Source organism: Gossypium hirsutum, chromosome A08 (assembly GCF_007990345.1).
Source record: "Gossypium hirsutum isolate 1008001.06 chromosome A08, Gossypium_hirsutum_v2.1, whole genome shotgun sequence".
Lineage (NCBI taxonomy): Eukaryota > Viridiplantae > Streptophyta > Magnoliopsida > Malvales > Malvaceae > Gossypium > Gossypium hirsutum.
This window is the reverse complement of record NC_053431.1, coordinates 2,176,188-2,196,310: the sequence shown is the minus strand read 5'-3', so window position 1 is coordinate 2,196,310 and position 20,123 is coordinate 2,176,188. Positions and strand designations below refer to the sequence as shown.

The following is a 20,123-nucleotide window of genomic DNA, read 5'->3' as shown; positions in this document are numbered from 1 at the left end:
ATCTGATACTGTTGGGTGACTAAAAAAGATAAAATTGAATAGCTATGTTGTAACTTTTCATATTTGGATGATCAAAAAAGAAATTTACTGATAGTTGAGTGACCATTTTATAACTTCTCATATTTGAATGGCAAAAAAAGAAATATACTAGTAATTAAGTAACCATTTAGTAACTTTCATAATTGGATAAAGAAAAAACATAGTTGAGTCACCGTAATGCAGTTTACCCTATTTATTTTTAGGTGAAAGAAACAATGAAGCAGGGCGGCCCAACGAAGAAGCCTTAAACCTAACTGAGAGAAGCCCTTCAATTAACACACGCGCGCACACACACACACACACACACAAAAAAACTCTTAAATCCAATCCTCCAAATTTCCCAGAGAATAAGGAAAGGGGGGAAATCAAAGCTAGGGTTAGGGTTGAATTTTGCAGAAAATGGCAATGAGGAAAGTTTTTAGCGAGATAAAAGGGATGAAAGTGAAGGAAGTCCCTAACTACGTGAAACCGATGCTATCTATGGGTTACGTGAAGAAAGCTTTTCAAAAGGGTTTGGACAATTACAATTCAAAGTACATTCAAACCGATTCGATCCAGCCTCTTTACCATGTCTGTTTCGGTGGGATGGCCTTTTCTTACCTCGTCGCTCTCCCAAATGAGCGTCGCCATCTGGAGCACCAGCAACACCCCAAGGAACATGGTCATCACTGATCCCCGCCCAGGTAATTTTTATTCAGGATTTTTAGAGGTTCATATGTGTGGGTTTTGTTTTAGATGGATGATTTGATGCCTCGTTTTTGAAATGTGGGTAAATTTGGCTATGGATCGATGGGCTTCTTTCGATGATGATTTGATTTCCTTAGTATCGATCTATTTTTGCTTATGTAATCGACTGCTGATTTAATAGATGGGTTTTCGATTTCGAATTGAGGAAAGGAAAAAAGGAGATATGTTTGTTAATGCTTATTGGATTGATGTGTTGATGATCTTTTATTGCATATAAATTTGTATAATTTTGGGATTGCTTTGCTGGAGCAGGAGCATTGATATAAGAGATTTGCTTGCATTTTTCCGGTTATATTTTTCGGCCCCGGTTTAGCATTGATGTTTACATAGTATTGCTATGTTTCACAATGCTAAACCAGCGAAAATTTTCGACCTTTATGTTGAAATCATGGTTTGGCAGCTCGAACTAAAAAGCTAAGAAAATGGAGTTTTGTACTTTGGAAGCTTGTAAATAATATCTTCAGATCTCTGAACTTTTTATTATTTTAGAAATATATATGGTTCGAGATTTCAGTTCTTTGCACCAGCTTTATCTACCACTTAGAAGTTCTAAGACCACATTTCTCACCACACTTTTTTCAAGTCAAGCTTTTTGTAACATTGATGTTAGTTTTGATGTTCGATTCTAGTGAAGTTTAAGTGATGATGGATTTGTAGTTTTAATTGTTTCGTTATGTACTTGTTTATATTTGGGTGTTTATTGGTCATAGGAGATTTCAACCATTTTTATATGTGGTTTTAGCTAATATTTATTACAAATTGGGATGGAATGAGTGCTAACCTTCTATGATGTGATGATCATTCCTCTATCATTGTTGTTCGGTTTTTTGATCATCAACTTCAGTTGGACTTACTATCATTTGATAGAACTCATGTTGGATGGATGAAAATGTACACATGAGAACTGCTTTTAACTAATACGATAAAATTTAAAACACAATGAACCTATTCCGATGATGTGCAGGCTCTGAACAGCTTAACATTTATTACGAATTGGGATGGATGAGTACTAACATTCAACCATGTGTTCTTTCCTTAATCATTGCTGTCATTGTTCCCTTTTTTGGGCATCAACTTGCAGCTTGGTTGGACTGACTGTCATACGAATGCTGGTTTTAACTAATACCATGAAACTTATGCATGTGTATAATTCAATTTAAAACATCATTAACCTAATTCTGGTCATGTTAGTGCCCTTAATTGTGTAAGATTTGTATCTGTTCTGCCTATGAAAGTTATGCATATGTATAATTCAATTTAAAACATCATTCACCCTGTAATTATAAATATTGAGTTTTGATGGATGTATCTTCCTATGCTTCCTTTATGGCAAAAGACCAAGCAATTATTTTGAGTAGATAGTCGGTTTATATGTCCCATGAAAGTATAGAGGACTAGGTTACATCAATAGATATCATTCCTTTCTGATGAGATAACTTGCGCAATAATGATAGAAGAAATATGAGAAGAATGCATTTCATATGTTTCCTTGAAATTGAAATTATAATGGAGGCCATCATATGGTAAAAGTACCACAGAGGCCCTTGTAATAGGAGTCAGATTGTATTTTGCCCCATTTATTCAAAAATGTTAGATAAAAGAGCAAACTAGTTTTTTTTGTTAAAAATTTAATCCATTTCTAATAACTAGACAATTACACGTGGCATGTCACGTATATTGATATGCAGGGACCGGTTTTTAACAGTAAAAATGGATAGAATTTTTAACAGAAGGTTTAGTTTGCTCTTTTATCTAATGTAATGGATTGTTTGGCCCATTTTTTTAGTAGATGGGGCAAAATGCAATTTGACTCTTAATACAGGAGCCTTTATGCCATGATTGATACCAATGTCCGGAGCATATCTGGATGTTGGTATGAGGACATAACAATCTCTGAGAAGCTTCAAAAAAAAAAAAACTTCAAAAAAATTTCAACATACTACTGCTAGATATACTATTTTAAAGCATAACCATGGCTGATATGTGAATAAACTTATATTTAATTTATGCTTTTATTTTGGTTGGTTTATGTTGCAAATATTTATCATTTCACAATTTATGTTTTGCAGGTTCTTCTGGTTGTAATTTCTGAACAATTTAGGCAGGAAGATACTGTCTTTGATCAAATGCGTTGCAGCATTATGGTGATAAAATAAAATTAAAAATACAATGGATTTTTGTTATGGTGGTCTGTTGTTGATTTCTATTGACTATTTTTTGTTGGGTGTTGATAAGTTGGGGATCAATCGATGAAATACTGAATTGTTTTTTTATAGTGGAAATTGACTGCAAATTTAGGCTCATTTGTTTGAGAGAAAATGGTTACTGAAAAATGACTTATTTTTTTGAAAAATATTAATAATTTTTTGGTATTTGAATGAATTTATGTAAAATATTTTTGGTTGTTTGATAAATTTTCTGAAAATATTTCATAAAAGTTGTTTTCAATGAAATAAACATACATTTGAGATTAATGATATGTAGTAAAGGATTAAATTGTAAATTCTGTAAAATTTATAATTGAAATAAGAGGAGTGATATGTATGAAAATTTGTTATGTGAAATAAAATATTATAATGAATTATTTGATTAAAGTCTTTATATGATGAAAAATGATTATATAATAATAGGGATTAAATTAAAAAATGTACAAAAGTTTAAGTGTGAAACAATCCAATATGCGAACAAAAAAATTATGATAAAAATTTAATGAATCTGTTATGAGATGATGAAATATGCATAAAGTATTGTAAAAATGAAATTATGGAAATATATGAATTTTTATGATGGCAAGAATTAAATTATTGAACTTAAGAAAATATGTGATTAATTAGTGAATGTTGAACTTTTAGGATGAAAATGGACTAAATTAAAAAATTGTGAAAGTTTATAAAAAATATTTAATAAGTGAAGAATGTAGTAGAGAATGTAATATCCTAGTAGTTTGACCTGATGCTCGTGTTGGGTATGGGGGTATTCAGTGACATAGTCTTATTAGTTTGAAAAATATTTTATGAAAAAAAATTTATCAAGACTTGAAAACCTTTTACGTTGACCATCCTATTTTACATGAAACAAACATTGAAAAAGTCTAAAAATACTTTCTATAAAAGCTTTTTATGTTGAAACAAATGGAGCTTGGTTTTACCTTGAAGTATTTTTTTTACTCGAAATATGATTAGAATTGTTAAGAGATTAAAAAAGCGTTTTTAATTTAATTTAAAATTTTGATTATGTAAAACTAAATATGTTATATTTAAAGTAATGAGAATTATTTAAGAGCTTTATATAAAAATATTTTTTCTAAAAAATATCATATAATTTTTTTATAAATATTTATGAAAATGATTTTAAAATTTTATCGATTAATGTTCAAATGCTTTAAAATAAAAGTTTATATTATAAAAATAAGTTTAAAAGAAAAACATTGAAAATTCAATCAAAATAAATATCAATTAAAATTTTGAAAAAATTCGAGTGAATTGAGTCAAAATCATTTATTTATGAATCCGATTGGTCGATTAGATTGAAGTCGATCGAGGTACTAATCTAGAAAAAACTTTAGGTTCGAAACCAATTGAACCGAACTAAAAAACAACGATTCATTTTTTTTTATATTTTTATGGGATTTTTAATAATTTGTTTAATCGAACTATTCGGATTAAACGACGAACCGATTGTCTAACCAGTTTGACTATCAGTCCAACTTTGAAAACATTGTTAATAATTAAACAACTTACCATTTCAGTATAGTTTCAGCTTTTGAACTAACGAGTTTGAATTAAGTTTTAAGATATGAGTATTGATTTATTTATTTTGTTTCACTCAATGATAAAGTGTCATAATTACCCATCAATGGTGTATTGACAATGCTTTTTTAAATATATATATTTATATATATTTAAAGATTACTGGATAACAACACATTTGAGTCAAGCCAGATTTGAGATTAGCACTGAGCTAAATAAGTTATGAGCTCAATATCTTATTCAAGCTCATTTGTCGAGCTTAACATTTTTGCCAAAACTTTCTCATATTCTGAGTAAATCTTTTGAGCCTAGATGATAATTTGACCCTTGAATAAATACAAGCCGAGCAATATAAACAATAAAAAAGAAGGGGAAGCACAATTAAAAGAAAAAAAACTCATCCTTCATTCATAATTAACAAAACATTATTCCCGAATGAGATCAAACCATGACTCGAATATTTTCAAAATTTTAATTCACGGTCGACTCTTGGATAGATCTACAATTATGCTCTTTCTTACACCCATCCTCATGTCTAGTCATTCAGCTTTGGTAATTTATCTTTTAGATAACACCCATATTCGCTTCTCGCTTAAACAACTCAAATTCCATCAAAACCCTAAACTATAAATCTTAAACCCATTTTCCTGTCGGATCCATTAGCTTAATAAAACCGACATATTCAACAAGCTGCAACATATTCAAATGGCACGGAGTCAGGAGATTGACATTTGAGGGACGGTGCGATCTCGGGTTTATCCGCCGATGGGGGCGCTAATATCTTAAGGGCGAAATCCCACAAGTTTCTTAAGTGAAACATGAAGCCATGGCATCATCACACATGATAGGAGCTGATCTGAAAATTTTAAGTTTTGATTTCCTATATAACAATATGAATTTGCATTATGTAAATCCAATATATAACAATATAACACAAAATCATATATTGATATTGATATTAATCTACAATCTATAAAAATCAAATCAAATATTTTTTTAAACTAATAAAAATATCTTTTTATTATTTATTATATTTGTATTATCGTTCAAGTATTTCCATTCAATTAAAAGCTAGAATATCACAAAAAAAAGTCTAATTTCATAATTATTTTCATTCAAATTTCATTTATGATTTGAATTTTTTTATTATTGTCATATTTTGATTATGTTCAACAATTTAAATTATATTACTTTACATTAATAATATGAAATTAAAATACATTATTTAATGAATTGAAAAAATTGATATATAACAAATACAAGTTTGAAAAATCTTTTGAATTGACAAAAATAATTAATATTTATCATTATATTTCTAATTTTATCTCTCTCTTTTTTCATATTTTATTGCTCATTATATTAATTTTTTCATTCCATATTATTTTATTATTAATATGATTATTAAAAATATAAATAAAAATTCTATTCAATTCACAAGCTTTGGTTAAATGAGTTGATTTTATAATAAATTTTAGCCAAATATATGTTAATAACAAAAGTTAAATTTTATATTAAATCATTGTACCTCAAATGTAATAATTTTTTTTATTAACTTCACCCAAATAAATTTATATAATAAATAAAAATTAAAATTTATATTGAGTTTAGTTATAATTTTTTTAACCCAAAATAATGAACTTTTTATTAATTTGAAAGTATGAAAAGGAATTTTTATTTTCTTTTAAATACTAATACAAATTTTAATTATTTATATGATACCTAACTTTACATTTAATATATAATTGTATAAAAAATAATTTTCTAATAATATAAGGATCTTATAATAAATTATATTATAAGATTTATTTCATTGCTATTTTTTTATCTTATATTATAAATATTAAAAGTCTACCAAACAATTGTAAAACTAGAAATTACTAATAACTAAATAAAATGCAATTAACACCTAATTAAATAAATCATTAATATATTATGTAAATGATTAATTTACCTTTATTTGTTTTTTTCTTTAATATTTAGAGCCTTCGGGTGGATTTGGATAAGCAATGTTTTTACTTACGGTTAGTGTAAAAACAACGGCGGTGATGAAATTAGATATTGTAGCATGCGACAACATGAAAGCTAAACACACCGCACCGCACTCCACCATCCATCCAAACCCACCCTTCATACCGAATGATAAAATTTCAATTTTAATCCCTCTATTATGATCGCATTCGAGATTTAATTTTTATATTTTAATTTGACATAATTTGATCTTCTACTTTAATAATGATATTATTTAATTCAAATAGTTATTATCCTCAATTATTTCGATTAAAATGTAAACATAATAAAAACATCTAACACAAAAAAAAAACAATCTCAACATTATAAGTTAGAATGCATATTTTTTAGAATAAAATCTGCATTAACATTTTACTTGAAATAATTAAGGTGCCAATAATTTGGATTAACTAATGATTCTATAAAAGTAAAGGGACCAACAACGGCGAAGCCATAAATTTTTTTAGGTGAGCAAAAATTGAATTATAAATTATTGAATGACAAAAAGTGTAATTTTATCATGTACTAATGAATGACAAAAAGTGTAATTTTATCATGTACTAACTTATTTTATTATCATTTATAAGGAGAACACACAACAATTTTTTTCCATTTTGTGGAGGCCCAAAATTCCTATCTGCCTCCTTTGAGCCTACGTGGACTAGAGCTGTCCATGGGTCAGGCCGAATTGAGGCTCAATTTCATAAAAAGTTTCAAGTTCAAGCCCATTTTCAGATTGACCTAAATTGCTCAAAAAGCCTCTTTCACTATTCAAAATGTGACAGAATATAAAAATATATTTTTAATTAATATTTTATATATTTTCATAATTAAATTTAATTAATAAAAATATTTTTCATTATTGTAGAAATTCTTGTTCAAGCCCAACTCGACTCCTAACCCTTAGACGAGTCTAGCGTGTATACCAATTTATGTCAAACTAAATATAGATAGTAAATCCTAAATTTAAACATAATAAAACAAAGAAAGTAAACTCTTGTTAATGAAATCTTGAGTTAAATTTTATGGATTTACTAGTTTGATTTAATAAAAGGGTTTAAAAGTATGAAAAAGTAAATTGACATTAACATTGAACATATTTTAACTTTCAAAGTTTTACTCAATAATTTGACCACAAAAGATAATTAATCCAACACGAAGCATGGGATGTGAACCATACTTATTATTATATGGTTATGACAAATTAATATTTATTTTGGTATTTATATGTATCATTATGTTTAGAGGCAATGGCAAGCGACTAACAAGGGCCTCCAACCCGCTTAAATTGAAAAATTACATGTTTGACCCTTTAAGTTTTATAAAATTATGAATTAGTATATAATAAAATTACACTTTACACTTAAATGTTAAAATTTTAATTTAATCATTTAAAAATTATAAAACTATAAGCTAATGAAATAGTCAAGTTACATTTTAGCTCTCATAAAACTTTGAACTTGATTTCGCCCCAAAGAAAAAATTCCAAGCTTCGCCCTAATTGTGTTTTTATTATTAATTTTTATATTATGTTCATGTCTCACTATCATGTTTTCAAAATTGTTGTCTAATTGATACTAAATAATTCCAAATTTTGTGCCACTTATTGTTGCATTAATATATGTGCTGGTTTTTGTTGTTATTTGTTGCGTCGTCGAAGCACCATTGGAGTAGTGGAAGAACAAACTAACAAGCCCAATTTCATGGAACCAATTGTAAGAAATCAGAATCAAGTGAAAGAGAGTGTGTGTAGGGTTTACCTTCGGTTGATGAGTGTAGCTCGACTCTAGATGACACATTCACACAATCGAAAAATGCATTCACAAACCTTTAATTACAATTCATTCGTACCATCTTCTACGAATCCACTAGATCACCAGTCGAAGTCTTTTTGAAATTGGAATCCATCAACCTCCCTACATTCGTGCTAGTCGAAGCTTTGAATGGCCAAAAATAGGAATATGGATTTCGGGTTACTATAGCCAAAACAACTCATAAGGTCATCTCAATCCATAAGAAAAACATCACCATACGTTATAGTAAGAAATCCATATCTCTTAAATGCATGATGTTTTCTTTCAAACCTATACAATGCGTGTGTTTCTACATAACTTTTGTTCCGCAACTTGTAGAGCTTGCTATTGTTCTACCTCCGGTTCAATGAAGTCTTATAGATCTTAAACTTCTCTAAGTTCAATCTTTCTCTCACTTTCCGCTCTAAATATGAACCACTTTTATGATAAAACACATGTCCAACTAATAATACTTTGTTCTTGAAGGGATTTTTACATAGATGTATTTATTAGATTTGAGATTAAGTTTAGTAAATATCTGATATCTAACATAAGCTTCACAAAATCACATCTATGTCAAATACGATTCAGTGTAAAAGCATCTTAGTCTGATGTATTTCCTTAAAAGAAAGTACAAACATTTGTATAACTCATCATTGATCAAACCATATCTAACAAAATTGAATACCTCCCCTTAAACACTCCATTCCATTGTAAAATACCATAAGTAGTACATTGTGAAACTGTGCCACATTCCTTCAAAAGGTCATCAAACTCCTAGCTTAACTACTCTCCGGTTTGATCTAATCGAGATTCTTTAATACTTTTGCCTAGTTAGTTTTTAATTCATCCTTGAAGTCCTTAAACATTTCAAGGGCTTTAGATTTATGGAACATAGGGTAAACATACTCATAACTATTGAAATCGAAGGCAAAAGTAACAAAGTATTGAGAACCACATCTAGCATCTAAATTTATTATTCCATATTTATCCTTTGTAGTCTTTGTGCAGAAGCACATATGTGAGAACCACGTTCGATAATAAATACCAAATAAGTAGTAGAAAACAAACCGACTTCAACAATAAGAATACTTGAAGCAAAAGCATTACTTCCTTTCATCTTCATAAGCTTCTCACTGTAAGTAGAACTCTTCTTCCTACATCTGATTTGATCATAGAGGTAGTACTTACCTTCTTTAACCACCTCACCTTTTTGGTTCCAATGTAACTTTAAAGCACTTAGACTTGCCGTTAGTACTATCCTTGCAGTATTTCTTACTTTTGCCCTTACCCCTTCGAACCATTAGTATAACCTTGAGTACAAGCTTCTTCAAGTTTGCCTCAATTGTTCTCAACATGCTAAGCAACTCTAACAAAGATTTTTGTGTCTCGTTCATGTTGTAATTCATAATGAATTGACTATAACTGTCTGAGAACATTTGCAAGACAACATCAATGGCCAACTCTTGCAAGATCTTTATATAGTCTATCATCTTGAGAACATGAGTTCCCTCTACCATTTTACATTGAAGTAGGGCTTTAAAAGTCCCATACCAATCTTGACGTGCTTGCCCCTGAAAAAACTATTTCAGGTGCTCGATCATATCATTTGTGATCAAGTCCTCCTGTTGCTTTTAAAGCTCAAAGGTCATAGTGGCAAGCATTAGACATTTTATGTCTACCATATCATCAAGATGCCTCTTGTAACCATCCTTATCAACTTAAGAAGCATTAATCTTCGAAGGCTCAAGAATGGGACCTCTAAGAAAATATAATTTTCATTATTGTTTGAGGACTATTCAAATTAAGATACCAATCCAAAAAGTTAAGACCATTTAACTTGTCCTCCTCAAGGATTAATTATAATGAAAGGGTGTTAAATGTGTTTGATGCCATTGTAATTTATAACAACAAAAATGCAAAAAGTAAAATACCATGATATGATCACTTAAAACAAGACTTTATTAAGTGATACTCACTATTTTATTCATAATTAATAATGGTCATTATTAATCTCAAAAATTCTAATTAAAGAATTCTTAATGGATTAAGATCTATACTTCACCTCCTTTTAAAATAGTTTTAGCCAATCACTCAAGATTATAGATAATTAGGTAAGCAATTTTTACTAATTATTACATCTTATGTAATTCCCAAAAAGCTAATGAATAACCACTCAAATCATCTAATGAACCTACCAACTTACTTGCCTTTAAGTCCCTAAATATATTAGGATAAAATGGTTAGGCACCAACCTTTGGCAAAATCTACATTATATAAAGGAGGGCTTGACTAGGGTAAGCAATGAAAGGCATTAACGCTTGACCATTGCTACTAATTAAAATATTAAATTTAGGAGTATAAAATCAAAACCGGATATTAAACCAAAAGTAACCAAAACAAACCTAATAAAAAACTCATCAAAATCCAATCAGTGTCATGTGTTGACACAAAATAAACTCGAACTCAGGGCTTTAACATTGCTATTGGGCCGCTAAAGCACCATCGACATAGTGAAAAAACAAATCAACAAGTCCAAACCAACAGATCCAAGTGCGAGATACCAAATCTAAGTGAAAGAGAGTGAATGGTTCACCTTTGATCGATAAGCGTAGATCGAATTAAGATGATGTGTTCATACAACCAAAAAAACATTTCCACAAACTTCTAGCCACAACTCATCAATCCCAACTTTTATGTCATCTACCTAATTGTTGATAAAAGAGAATCATTTAAAGACAAGAAGTCACCAACTACCTTCTACCGATGCTAATAGATAATGTTGTTTAAACCATACCAATCAATCAAAACAAGAAATGACTAGAATATTGATCTAGAGAAGGGTTAGACATCGCAAATCGAGCTAAAACCCTAATTGAATTGACAATTGAACCAACTAAAATGATTCTCTATTTTTTAAATAATTTCTTATTTTAAATTTTTTTACAAACTTTTTACTAATTTATTTATTTAAACAGATCAAATCAATCAATTTGTAAACTAATGTTTGACCAATTTGACCATCAGTATGATCTTGAAGGCCTAAAAATAGGGATATGAGTTTCAACAAAACTTTTCCACAATAACATTATCATGCAATCTATCCCTTCGTCAGTGATCTTTAGATTGAAAATAAATCACAAGACAATCATACTAGTACCGTCCAATCTTTTATTTTCGAATTACCGAACAGACTTCTGATGTAGGGAACCATGGTGACCTCAAGTCCAAATATCACATACACCATTAGAATCGTTGTGACATTCACATAACAATCCAATAAACATTCTCTTGTCGAGTCAATCCAATTCACTATTCTCTGACATGTATCCATCATTGACTCTCACACTTATAACAACACCTTGTCATCAATCAACCGCACACCAAGCTTAGTCGTATTATTGTTGCTCCAATCCACAACCATGAACAGTTCAAGAATAGTCATAGTACTTTAACACTATGTTTGAGTAAATAATTGTAAAAGAAGATAAAGGAAAGGTTAAGAAAATTTTCATTTGGCTGGTTAAAATTAATAAAAAGGGAAGAACTTTTCACAACCTTTGTTTGGTTAAACTATGAAAAATTAAAGAAATGATTGTCTATAATGGTTTATTTTATTTGGATGGTTAAAATTAATAAAAGAAAGGGAAATATCTTTCCTTTCATTAACTTTTTATACAAATGGGAGTAAATAAAAATTAAGTAATTTCAAGAAAAGCAACTGAGTATTAAACTTCCCTTCAATAAATAAATGAATAAAGTTATCCAAACATAAGGTAAAAAAATTATTATTTTTTAATTTATTTAACGCATAAAAATAAATACTGAACATAATAATATGATCACTAAAGCAAAGTAAATAATATGTAGTCATTGGGCGTACCATAACCATATCAGATGTATTACTAATATTTTATTTATTTGAATTTTGATATATTAATTATTCCTTAAATTTATCATTTTTATTCTCTAAATTTAATTAACATTATTTGATATATAATTTTCAACACATTAATTAATAATTCAATTTATGCAATTGATCAATTAGATTCTTTCTTGGACAGGTATTGTATTTATGTTATATTGAATTATTATTTAAATTTTACTTTAAAAATTATCTTGGAAAATTTGCTTATTTTGTAATTATAATTTATTTTGTAACTCTAAATTAGAAAAAAGAATCATCATAAATATATTCAATGTATCCAAATACTAGTTTAATCTAAGATTGTATTTTACAAATTCACTATCATTTTTTTAAGGATAAATAAATAAAATATCACCAAAAAATATTAATATTTTTATTTTTATTTTTATTTTTATGTATGTTAACATAGCCAAAAACATACATAATGTTACTCATATTTTTAATACATTATTTTTCCCAAAATAATTTAGAAGAAAAAAAATTCTCCCCATCTGACTGTGTCAAAATTTAGTCCTAATAATATTTTTTTTTTCCTTTTATTAAGTTAATCTCACAAATAAAGTGAAACCAATTCAATTAAAAAAATTATCAAAAAATAAAAAATTATTATAATTATAGAATAAGGGTTAAGGCATGTTAATAACTTTTTAATATTCTTAAAATAGAAGTTCAATTTAAAATTTTAGAAATTATCTAAAAAGGGCATATTCCTTAAATTTTAATTCAACCAGTCTAACAATAATTAAAAAATCATAAAAGTTGATAAAAATTTCAAAATTGATAAAAACCAAACCAGTGCAACTATCAATCTTTTTCACGATTTTAGATTTCAACCTAACTGGCCTGATCAATTGATCTAATCCAATTCCAACAACACTGAATATCTTGAATCTAAACAACTTAATCACTTATATTTATATAGATTATGTTAATTTGGGTTCACAATCGTTATTTATTATTATAATTATTTGTAAAAGGTGTTATTTAAAGATCAAATTGGGTACAGAATTCAATCATCATTAAGCGCATAATATTCTTAATGGCGGAATTCATGAACCTCACCAACCCATTTTATTGTTTAAACATTTTTTTTAATATTAATAATTTAAACACATTTTAAATTATTAAATATAGATTGTGATAAAAATAGGTGGGAAAAACATACTGGGTCATGTGTTAAATTACTCAATTTAAATATAAAATTAACTGAATATTTAATAAATGTTTAATATGTGAAAAAAAAACTCAATTTGAATATAAAATTATTGAATATTGAATAACGCTATTTATTTCGATTATGAATGGTTTGTTAAATGAAATGAAAGACGCTATTATATTGTATTGATTAAAATAATATTAAAATAAAGATAAAATGCCTATTTAATCCTTGTAGAAATAATAATTCTCTTTTTTATATTTTTAATTTCTTATATACTATTATTAATATAATTCAAAATTATGGTAATAAAATCGTACTTACATTCCATTTACATACATTATATTTAAAATGATACGTAAAATAATATATTTTAAATATTTTTAATACATTATAGTACACACTAATTTTTATATTTAGAAAATTAAAAATTATTTCTTTAGCATTATTTACTTTCTTTTTTTTTTTTTAGGAATAAGCATTATTTACTTTTAATTTAACATATATTGTGTGTATCAATATTATGTAAATGGACATAATAGAGAAAATTATATTTTTTGGGTACAATTACAAGTATAAAGATAATTAGTTAAATAATCTTATGGCATTATTATTATCAGATAATTGAAGTAGAATTAGGCAAAATAGGTTCAATGTTTAAAGTTTTTGAGTGTCAAACTTGGATGTAAATCATTACATATTTTACTTATATCCCTATTACATCAAATGTTTTCCAGAAAGCATTAATATGAACTAATAATTTTACATACATATATATAAATATATATATGTATATAATTTATATTAAGTTTATAGATATATTCTGAAACTTAACCCGAGTCTGCACTCCTCACTCGCCCCGTCCCGCCCCGTTGTCAATCCCATCAGAGAAAAACACCCATTCAAGTTCATACTCCAAAGTGAATTTAAGGTAAAATGATAATTTTCTTAAAGCCTAAAAGTAGAGTAGCCACTTACACTTGAAGATCCCCCATATCCACCATAGGGTTGGGATGAAAGTGCAGATGAGCTGCCTAACTGCGAAAACGAGGACCTATAACTCGTGTCTCTGTAACCGCTGCTCATAACCGGATCCTTGTGATTGCTCATAAATTCCTGTATTAAAAGTCTTAATATGTAAATAATGCAAGCACCAAAATGATTGTTTATAGAGAAAAATATCTATTCATGTTACTAGTCTTCGGCTTTGTGTCGGATGTGTGTTCAATTTTTCTCAAGGTTTCCATGTATTGGAGGGGTTTTAGAGTATCATATATTGGAACCCATGTTCAAATATGCATTGAATAAGGATGTTAAACACGGATCAAACCCATTAAAGAGAGTACAAAGGAGGCATAGTTCCATGATTTACATAGCAAAAGAGAAGTGATAGTAAAACTTGAAACGCCAGCCGGTTATAATTGAATTAACAAATAGGTTGTACGGGAAAGTATCTTACTTGAATAAGTTGTTGAGCCAACTGAACCTGAGATGAGGTGCCTTTAATTTCAACCGTTATTTCATCAGATAGGCCCCCACTTTCTTGCACGGTTATGACGGCTCCACTAGTGCGACGAATGTGTGCAATATTAACTCCTCCAATCCCAATAATGTCCTCAGCATAAGAAAATGGTATTTGCATGGTTTGAGCAATCTGATTCCATAAATGCAAGAAGAGAAATGACAATACATAATAAACCAATGTAATGCAAAATCCTAATTTCAACAACAAAACATCATTAAAAAATCTCTAAGCTGAATTAAATTCATGTAATGATGAGCATGTAATTAAGAGAAAAATTGCCACATTCAAGTTTTTCAGCAATGATTTGGAGCAAGTAGGGCATGAATGACCTAAAAAATGGCTCCAAGTGATTTTCTTCTCACCCTCTCAAATTAACTACTAATTAAAATAGTACTTAATTTCATGGAGAATCACCTTGGGGTTTTACTTATTTGGCATTTTATGTTCATGTCTTGCAGGATTATGAATTTCGACCAGCTTCGGATTATGAATTATTGACAATTTAGAATATTGAATACGTGATTTCCCACTCTTACCCTATTTTGGTTCTGCCTTCTAATTTTCAATCTCATCTCCATATCCCCCTTTCCCTTCCTTGTTTGACATCATAATCTCTGATTTCACTCTTTCCCATTTTGGTAAAAGGAATTAAAAATAATAATAATAATCGAGGCACACGTAAAAACAAACCTGAGTAACTATAGGAACAGAAGTTCGAAGAAGCCCTGAACTAGAATGTACTGTCGGAAGTGCAGGATCCTGTCCATAGAATGAAATTCCAGATGGGATTCGTGACTCGAACTGTTTTTCATGATCAAGGAATAAAGAGTCTCTCCTTGCTGTAATAGGAAGATCAATTCCGATTCCACTTTGAGAAACAGTAAGCAGAGATGACTTTTCAGCCCTTGTCTCTGCTTGGAGATCTTGAGTGACAACCGCATTATGCTACAAACATACATAGCAACTCTTAGCATGAAACAGCTGCAGTCTACATAACAACAGTTTGATAGGAATCAAACTTACGGTCTTTTCAAAAAGAGGAAGAACAGTGTGATCAACCAAAAATTTCCTCAGGTGCCCCACCACTGCTTCAAGAGCTTTAAGAACCTTCAGTGCTTCCCCCTGCAACTCCGCAATCCTCTCATCTGCTGCCACATAAGATGGTGTTTCATCTGTACAACAGAAACGTGTTCATCATGAATTTTACAGAAACCATAAATCCAATGATTTATAGAGCATTTCTTGAACAGAATAATATACAAAAACTTGGATCTATTGTACAATTTATGCAACCATAATGGTCTAAAATAATTGAAGGAAACGTCAAAATTTATTACCTTCTATTACTAGAATCGTAAGTATCATGTACAAGTTATAAAAACTGCTTCTATGTGTCTAGAACCATACAATTGCAATGGTTTGAGTTAAAATAGTAGTAAAGTTCAGATGAATTATCAAAGGATCAAATGATTGAAACAGACAATATGACCAACACTTTGTAGATTTTGGACATTACAACCTAAGGCAGCCACTTATTGATTCCTCGACAGAACAAAGCTAAGCAATAAAATCAGCCGGTTAGGATATTAGCTAAAATCACACAGCAGGTATCATTAAGTTATTTAAGTCTCAGGAACATGAATTTTCAGCTATACAGATTGGAAAACTTCGTGCACCACCAAGGAGGGCCCTCACTTTAACAGGGATGAGAAGACATTCAGCTGGAAAAAAGGCGTCCTTAAGTTCTCTAAATCTTTACTAAAATTAAAAGAGGAGGCAAGTTTGGTTGATTTAAGCAATAACCCCTTCCAACAAAGTCCCTCCAGCCAAAACAAACAGATAACCAAAGCACTTGAAATCCCCCCAAAATAGATAAATGAAGCATGCACATAAATGAGCATAAGCGTGCATCCATTAAATAAATAAAAAAGGGCACGGGATTTCAATAATTATCCATTAATGCACTGAGCCATGCAGAATTAAGTGAAGACTTTATTGATTTAAGGTTTACTTCATGCCTAGCATGGGAATGGGTAGGCTAAGTTCTTATTTAATTTCATATTTATCAATTACTCGACCTTTTTAATTAAAGGATAGAACAATCAGTTGGATTTATCATATATGAAGAGGATTAAACAACTCAATCAAAAGGCAAAAGGATGGTATAATCCCAAAACAATAGCGTTACACAAAATAGGGCTAGAGCATTAAAATTACAAGATAAAGATATTTCATTAACCAATCCATATGCACCAACTGAAACCTAAATGCAAAGAACTCTTACAAATTGAACCCATATTTTAAGATGTACAAAACATACCTGTTGACAACACCTTCACAGATGCACCAGTGCTCTCTTGTAATGACTTAATTAAGGAGCCTTGCTTTCCGATTAAACTGATTGCTTGCGTAGAAGCTACCAACAACCGGATCGAACAAAATGCAGCTCCGGCTGCTTTAGCATCCCCATCATTGTCCGGCAATCCAGCAACACGTTTAAAAACTCTTATAGCAGCATCCATTGCAGGCGAAAGAGGCGCCTCTGGTGCTTCCTTTCCAGATACTAGCACCTACAAGAAAAAGCCAATAAATTCAAGGAACCAGAACAAGGGTAGCTAGATTTACATAAATCTCACAATGGACAGAGTACTTACTATTTGCTCCAAAAACAAATCTTTGCCTACAAACAATAGTTCTACTTCTCTATACAGTAATAGTTACAAAAGGGTACCTAGATTTACATAAATCTCACAATGGGAAACCATCCTATTAAGCTCAGTTGTTACTTTACTGCAATTTTTCGCTACCAAAAAGAAAAAAAAAACGAAATTTTTTAACTTTTTCGAATCAAGAGATACAAGATTTGCATCAATATAGATTAATTAGGCCTAAAGTTTCTCTTCTTTTACCCTTAGCTCGTTTTTTCATTATCAAACATATTATAAACTAAAGAGAGCCCAATGAATCGACTACTGTGAAAGAGAAAATGAGGAAAATATTTTAAGGTAAAAATTAAAAAAGAAAAAAAAGAAAGGGCGTTTACAATTCGATCGGGAGTTCCAACAGCACCATCAAGTACGCGGATACGGGCCCGGGTTTCCTCGCACATCTTCTTGATAAGCTCGCCTTTACGGCCAATTATGCTGCCCACTTTAGAAACCGGCACGATGAGCCGAAAAACGCAGTGACCCGGCCAGCCAGGCCACTTCTCTACTGCTGGGTTATTAGCGGTCGTTTCTGAAGGGTTTACGGCTGATGGGTCGGCTACTATAGCCGTGTTGTTCGGTGCTTGGGTCTTTGCCGAACCGTTCTCCGAGGCGTCGGCGATTTCCATGGCGGGAATTTTTTACTTGCAAGAGCTGGTCGGGGCTTCGAAAAAGAGGTTTCTACTTCGACTTGCTTGAGAAAATAAAACGGTGTTCGTCAATTACGACGGAGGTGTTTATAATAGATAAAGTCGGGTCAGGTTTGTGTTGATTTAAAATAAGCTAACATTCATAAATCTATATCTAAAATAATTTTATTTAATAAAAATAATAAATATTAATTTAAGGGTATTTTTATCTTCTTATATAAAATCGAAAAAAATGTAAGCTTATAATAAAATCTAAACTATGCTTGACTATGATTTGGCTACTCGTTTAGATCCGAAGGTCTATCTGAAAAGTTAAAATATTTGAGAAAAAATATAAGCCCAAAAATAAATTTAGATAAAAAAATTTAAGGCCATTTTCTAAAGGGTTGAACCTCGAGTATGATATTTTTGACCCGTGAACTTTTTTTCACTTTTTGTTGTTATGTTATTATTTTACTACTGTTTCGCTATTATATTACCACTATTTTGTTGTTAATGTTTGAATATTGTATAACTCTTGTTTTATTGATAATTTTGTTACTATTTTTGAGACATTTACTTGTTAAGTAGCTACCTATCTTAGTGTTACTTAAATATGAGGATTTTTTTTAATTTATTTTTAATTTGTTGAAATTTATTTATTTTAATGTTTTTAGTGTATTTGGTATATTATATTTTTAAAATTTGTTTTTATATAAAAAAATCAAAAATAATTAATACTGGCGGGTCAGGTCGAACTCAGGTTTAACATTTTTAATTTAGGTCGACCCAGCCCGAAAATGGGCCTAAAATTCTACTTCAACCCTGTCCAAACTAGCCCATGATCATGTCTAATTTGAACCCAATACACCATCATATACACTCTTCTTACTTTATCGTTCCTGCTAATACAATATTTAATTTTTATGTCAATTTTTAGTAAATATATTGCACAACCATTTTCACTCAAGATCACTAAACTATTCACAAGTGTATGTTGATGACATTTAACTTCAAGATGTTGCAAAATAATAATTGAACTATATGAAAGTTTTCATTTAAGTCATTGAACTATTTGAACTTTTTTAGTTAAGTTACAGTAATGTTAATTGTTTTTTAGCTCGGCTGGCTAGTTCCAAGTGATGAGTTGACGATCAATGAGGTTGATCGATACTCATCAATGAGTAGTAGAACATGCATTAAATCCAAATCGATTTGATAGTCAGTGTCGAAGATCAAAAAATAAATTATTTGGGCTTTAATTCGTAGATTCGTAACGTTTAATGTTGTTTCATGAAAAAATGAGCCATAGAAGAGAATAATAATGAAATCTTTCGATTGGTGCAAGCGGAGTGAATAGAAAAGGTCATACAATAGCGACTTTAACAACACAATAACTTAAATGAAATCTTTCTAATGGTTTGGTGATCATTTTGTAACTTTTTTAAATTTTAATAACTAAAACGTAAAGTTACTAATAGTTTAGTGGCATTGGGTGTAGTTTACTCATTAAAATAAGGTATTTTAATATTTATAAATACGGTGTTAAGATTATGTATTTTTTTAGGCTTAATATATTATTTGGTACATGGGTTTTACACTTGTTTCTATTGCGATACTTGTTTTATATTTTGGTCCAATAAGGTACCTTTATTTGACAAAGACTATATATTTTGATACTTGAAGTAACAATTTTATCTTTTTAGTGCCTAATTCGAGTTTTATGGTCGATTTGAAGGAAGTTATTTAGTGTTAATTGTGAATTTGTTTAATTTTGCTTTTAGTTTTTCAAATACAATCCTATGGGTGTAATTTAATTCTTTATGATTGATTCGATGAAAATTC

At 29.6% G+C, this 20,123-nt stretch overlaps 2 protein-coding genes across 2 annotated transcripts; one reads left to right on the top strand and one right to left on the bottom strand.

The window, feature by feature from the left end:
* The first annotated feature begins 321 nt into the window (after positions 1-321).
* LOC107926342 (uncharacterized) lies at positions 322-3,089 on the top strand. Its single transcript, XM_016857177.2, has 2 exons — positions 322-722; positions 2,856-3,089. Exon 1 carries the CDS (start codon positions 439-441, stop codon positions 709-711), a length of 273 nt encoding a protein of 90 aa, XP_016712666.1. The 5' UTR covers positions 322-438; the 3' UTR covers positions 712-722; positions 2,856-3,089.
* Positions 3,090-14,168: 11,079 nt separating this feature from the next.
* LOC121204873 (RNA-binding KH domain-containing protein PEPPER) lies at positions 14,169-18,443 on the bottom strand. Its single transcript, XM_041075592.1, has 6 exons — positions 17,988-18,443; positions 17,265-17,514; positions 15,968-16,116; positions 15,635-15,889; positions 14,879-15,073; positions 14,169-14,535 (listed from the first exon to the last, which is right to left on the bottom strand). The coding sequence occupies exons 1-6, from the start codon at positions 18,276-18,278 to the stop codon at positions 14,368-14,370; spliced, it is 1,308 nt and encodes a 435-aa protein (XP_040931526.1). The 5' UTR covers positions 18,279-18,443; the 3' UTR covers positions 14,169-14,367.
* Positions 18,444-20,123: the final 1,680 nt, after the last annotated feature.

Coding starts and splice junctions, on each gene's coding strand:
- LOC107926342 (XM_016857177.2), top strand. CDS start 439: ATGGCAATGAGGAAAGTTTTTAGCGAGATAAAAGGGATGAAAGTGAAG.
- LOC121204873 (XM_041075592.1), bottom strand. CDS start 18,278: ATGGAAATCGCCGACGCCTCGGAGAACGGTTCGGCAAAGACCCAAGCA. Junction 15,890..15,967: donor TTCCTCTTTTTGAAAAGACC/GTAAGTTTGATT, acceptor GTATGTTTGTAG/CATAATGCGGTTGTCACTCA. Junction 15,074..15,634: donor CTGTTCCTATAGTTACTCAG/GTTTGTTTTTAC, acceptor TTATGGAATCAG/ATTGCTCAAACCATGCAAAT.